General features: G+C 36.7%; 1 protein-coding gene across 1 annotated transcript in view; it reads right to left on the minus strand.

Annotated features, from left to right (window-relative positions):
* Positions 1–5,000, minus strand: part of slc37a3 (solute carrier family 37 member 3) — a 24,470-nt gene that overhangs the window by 19,255 nt on the left and 215 nt on the right. Inside the window, exon 2 of the mRNA XM_084447819.1 lies at positions 4,431–4,700. Coding sequence (XP_084303945.1) covers positions 4,431–4,507 — 77 coding nt within the window. The 5' untranslated portion in view covers positions 4,508–4,700. The remainder of the gene's footprint in view (positions 1–4,430; positions 4,701–5,000) is intronic.

The raw sequence follows: 5,000 nt of genomic DNA on the forward strand, positions 1-5,000 counted from the left end.
ACCTATAACCTGCTTTACAGCCTATAACCTGCTTTATAACCTATAACCTGCTTTACAGCCTATAACCTGCTTTATAACCTATAACCTGCTTTACAGCCTATAACCTGCTTTATAACCTATAACCTGCTTTACAACCTATAACCTGCTTTACAGCCTATAACCTGCTTTATAACCTATAACCTGCTTTATAACCTATAACCTGCTTTATAACCTATAACCTGCTTTACAGCCTATAACCTGCTTTATAACCTATAACCTGCTTTACAGCCTATAACCTGCTTTATAACCTATAACCTGCTTTACAACCTATAACCTGCTTTACAGCCTATAACCTGCTTTATAACCTATAACCTGCTTTATAACCTATAACCTGCTTTATAACCTATAACCTGCTTTATAACCTATAACCTGCTTTATAACCTATAACCTGCTTTATAACCTATAACCTGCTTTACAACCTATAACCTGCTTTATAACCTATAACCTGCTTTATAACCTATAACCTGCTTTATAACCTATAACCTGCTTTATAACCTATAACCTGCTTTATAACCTATAACCTGCTTTATAACCTATAACCTGCTTTATAACCTATAACCTGCTTTACAGCCTATAACCTACTTTATAACCTATAACCTGCTTTACAGCCTATAACCTGCTTTATAACCTATAACCTGCTTTACAGCCTATAACCTGCTTTATAACCTATAACCTGCTTTACAACCTATAACCTGCTTTACAGCCTATAACCTGCTTTATAACCTATAACCTGCTTTATAACCTATAACCTGCTTTATAACCTATAACCTGCTTTATAACCTATAACCTGCTTTATAACCTATAACCTGCTTTATAACCTATAACCTGCTTTACAACCTATAACCTGCTTTATAACCTATAACCTGCTTTATAACCTATAACCTGCTTTACAGCCTATAACCTGCTTTATAACCTATAACCTGCTTTATAACCTATAACCTGCTTTATAACCTATAACCTGCTTTACAGCCTATAACCTGCTTTATAACCTATAACCTGCTTTATAACCTATAACCTGCTTTATAACCTATAACCTGCTTTATAACCTATAACCTGCTTTACAGCCTATAACCTGCTTTATAACCTATAACCTGCTTTACAGCCTATAACCTGCTTTATAACCTATAACCTGCTTTACAGCCTATAACCTGCTTTATAACCTATAACCTGCTTTATAACCTATAACCTGCTTTATAACCTATAACCTGCTTTATAACCTATAACCTGCTTTACAACCTATAACCTGCTTTATAACCTATAACCTGCTTTATAACCTATAACCTGCTTTACAGCCTATAACCTGCTTTATAACCTATAACCTGCTTTATAACCTATAACCTGCTTTATAACCTATAACCTGCTTTACAGCCTATAACCTGCTTTATAACCTATAACCTGCTTTACAGCCTATAACCTGCTTTATAACCTATAACCTGCTTTACAGCCTATAACCTGCTTTACAGCCTATAACCTGCTTTACAGCCTATAACCTGCTTTATAACCTATAACCTGCTTTACAACCTATAACCTGCTTTACAACCTATAACCTGCTTTACAACCTATAACCTGCTTTACAACCTATAACCTGCTTTATAACCTATAACCTGCTTTACAACCTATAACCTGCTTTATAACCTATAACCTGCTTTACAACCTATAACCTGCTTTACAACCTATAACCTGCTTTATAACCTATAACCTGCTTTACAGCCTATCACCTGCTTTACAGCCTATAACCTGCTTTATAACCCTATAACCTGCTTTATAACCCTATAACCTGCTTTATAACCTATAACCTGCTTTACAACCTATAACCTGCTTTATAACCCTATAAAATGCTTTGTAACCCTATAACATGCTTTATAACCTGTAACCTGCTTTACAACCTGTAACCTGCTTTATAACCTGTAACCTGCTTTATAACCTATAACCTGTTATAAAACCTATAACCTTCTTTATAACCTATGAACTGCTTTATAACCTATAACCTGCTTTACAACCTATAACCTGCTTTATAACCCTATAAAATGCTTTGTAACCCTATAACATGCTTTATAACCTGTAACCTGCTTTATAACCTGTAACCTGCTTTATAACCTATAACCTGTTATAAAACCTATAACCTTCTTTATAACCTATGAACTGCTTTATAACCGGTAACTTACTTTATAAACTATAACTGCATTAGTACCTATAACCAGCTTTATAACCAATAACTGCTTTATAACTGACACTTACAGCTCTGATTGACTGCATGGTGGACTAGGGCTCTGGCTCTAGCTCTAGCCTAGGGTCAGGGGTCAAGGGTCAAGGGTTGGGGCAGAGAGGAGAGGTCACAACCGGCAGACCAGGTTTAGGTATCAGGTCATACATGCTTTATCACTATACTAATATAATAGATAAATGATCATCATTTGGCAATTGCATTATACTAAACCTGTCACACATGATCCTGGTAATTACATGATAATAAACCTGACCCTGGTAATTACATGATAATAAACCTGACCCTGGTAATAACATGATAATAAACCTGACCCTGGTAATTACATGATAATAAACCTGACCCTGGTAATTACATGATAATAAACCTGATCCTGGTAATAACATGATAATAAACCTGATCCTGGTAATTACATGATAATAAACCTGACCCTGGTAATTACATGATAATAAACCTGATCCTGGTAATTACATGATAATAAACCTGACCCCGGTAATTACATGATAATAAACCTGACCCTGGTAATTACATGATAATAAACCTGACCCTGGTAATTACATGATAATAAACCTGACCCCGGTAATTACATGATAATAAACCTGACCCCGGTAATTACATGATAATAAACCTGACCCTGGTAATAACATGATAATAAACCTGACCCTGGTAATTACATGATAATAAACCTGACCCTGGTAATTACATGATAATAAACCTGACCCTGGTAATTACATGATAATAAACCTGACCCTGGTAATTACATGATAATCAACCTGACCCTGGTAATTACATGATTTCCAACCTGACCCTGGTAATTACATGATAATAAACCTGACCCTGGTAATTACATGATAATCAACCTGACCCTGGTAATTACATGATAATCAACCTGATCCTGGTAATTACATGATAATAAACCTGATCCTGGTAATTACATGATAATAAACCTGACCCTGGTAATTACATGATAATAAACCTGACCCTGGTAATTACATGATAATAAACCTGACCCTGGTAATAACATGATAATAAACCTGACCCTGGTAATTACATGATAATAAACCTGATCCTGGTAATTACATGATAATAAACCTGACCCTGGTAATTACATGATAATAAACCTGATCCTGGTAATTACATGATAATAAACCTGACCCTGGTAATTACATGATAATAAACCTGACCCTGGTAATTACATGATAATAAACCTGATCCTGGTAATTACATGATAATAAACCTGACCCTGGTAATTACATGATAATAAACCTGATCCTGGTAATAACATGATAATAAAACTGATCCTGGTAATTACATGATAATAAACCTGACCCTGGTAATTACATGATAATCAACCTGACCCTGGTAATTACATGATAATAAACCTGACCCTGGTAATTACATGATAATAAACCTGACCCTGGTAATTACATGATAATAAACCTGATCCTGGTAATAACATGATAATAAACCTGATCCTGGTAATTACATGATAATAAACCTGACCCTGGTAATTACATGATAATAAACCTGACCCTGGTAATTACATGATAATAAACCTGACCCTGGTAATTACATGATAATAAACCTGATCCTGGTAATTACATGATAATAAACCTGACCCTGGTAATTACATGATAATAAACCTGACCCTGGTAATTACATGATAATCAACCTGACCCTGGTAATTACATGATAATAAACCTGATCCTGGTAATTACATGATAATCAACCTGACCCTGGTAATTACATGATAATAAACCTGACCCTGGTAATTACATGATAATCAACCTGACCCTGGTAATTACATGATAATCAACCTGACCCTGGTAATTACATGATAATAAACCTGATCCTGGTAATAACATGATAATAAACCTGATCCTGGTAATTACATGATAATAAACCTGATCCTGGTAATTACATGATAATAAACCTGATCCTGGTAATTACATGATAATAAACCTGATCCTGGTAATTACATGATAATAAACCTGACCCTGGTAATAACATGATAATAAACCTGACCCTGGTAATTACATGATAATAAACCTGACCCTGGTAATTACATGATAATAAACCTGATCCTGGTAATTACATGATAATAAACCTGACCCTGGTAATTACATGATAATAAACCTGTCACACATGACCCTGGTGGTGTTGTTACCTAAAGAAGGTGAGGAGGAACGTGACCAGGTGGTGGTGGGTGAACTGTGACAGGAAGGCACAGCACGAAGGCCACATCACAGCGGGTAGAAGAGGAGGAGGAGGAGGAGGAGGGGGAGAAGGAGGAAGAGGAGAAGGGGGAGGAGGAGGGGTGGGAGGAGGAAGGTGCCGAGATCTTCAAAGGAATGGCAACAGCAGCAGGGGGAGGGGGTTCAGAGACGTAACAGCTCACTAGGTTCATCCACTAGTGTCCACTGCAGCCCAGACAAGCCTAGCAAGACAACACACAGAGGCTGTGACAGGAGAGAACACACACCCACACCGAGACCAGCAGGACCGGCTTGTTAGCTCGTAGGACACTGTAAACATGATATCTGGGACATCTGGATCCTCTAGTTCATAAAAAAACAGGTCTAGTCTCTGGTTTCTCTTTATAAGAGATGCAACGTTACATCATGCAATATCTGTAGCTATCAATTTCATTTCTTCAACCAAGTGTTGCATTCCGTAGCGCCTTATCTTGTCTTCCTAAAGATAACATCCAGATTTCAGGTCTCTCTCTTTGCTGTCC

The sequence above is a fragment of the Borostomias antarcticus genome (assembly GCF_949987555.1).
Source record: "Borostomias antarcticus genome assembly, chromosome: 13".
NCBI classification, from domain to species: Eukaryota; Metazoa; Chordata; class Actinopteri; order Stomiiformes; family Stomiidae; genus Borostomias; species Borostomias antarcticus.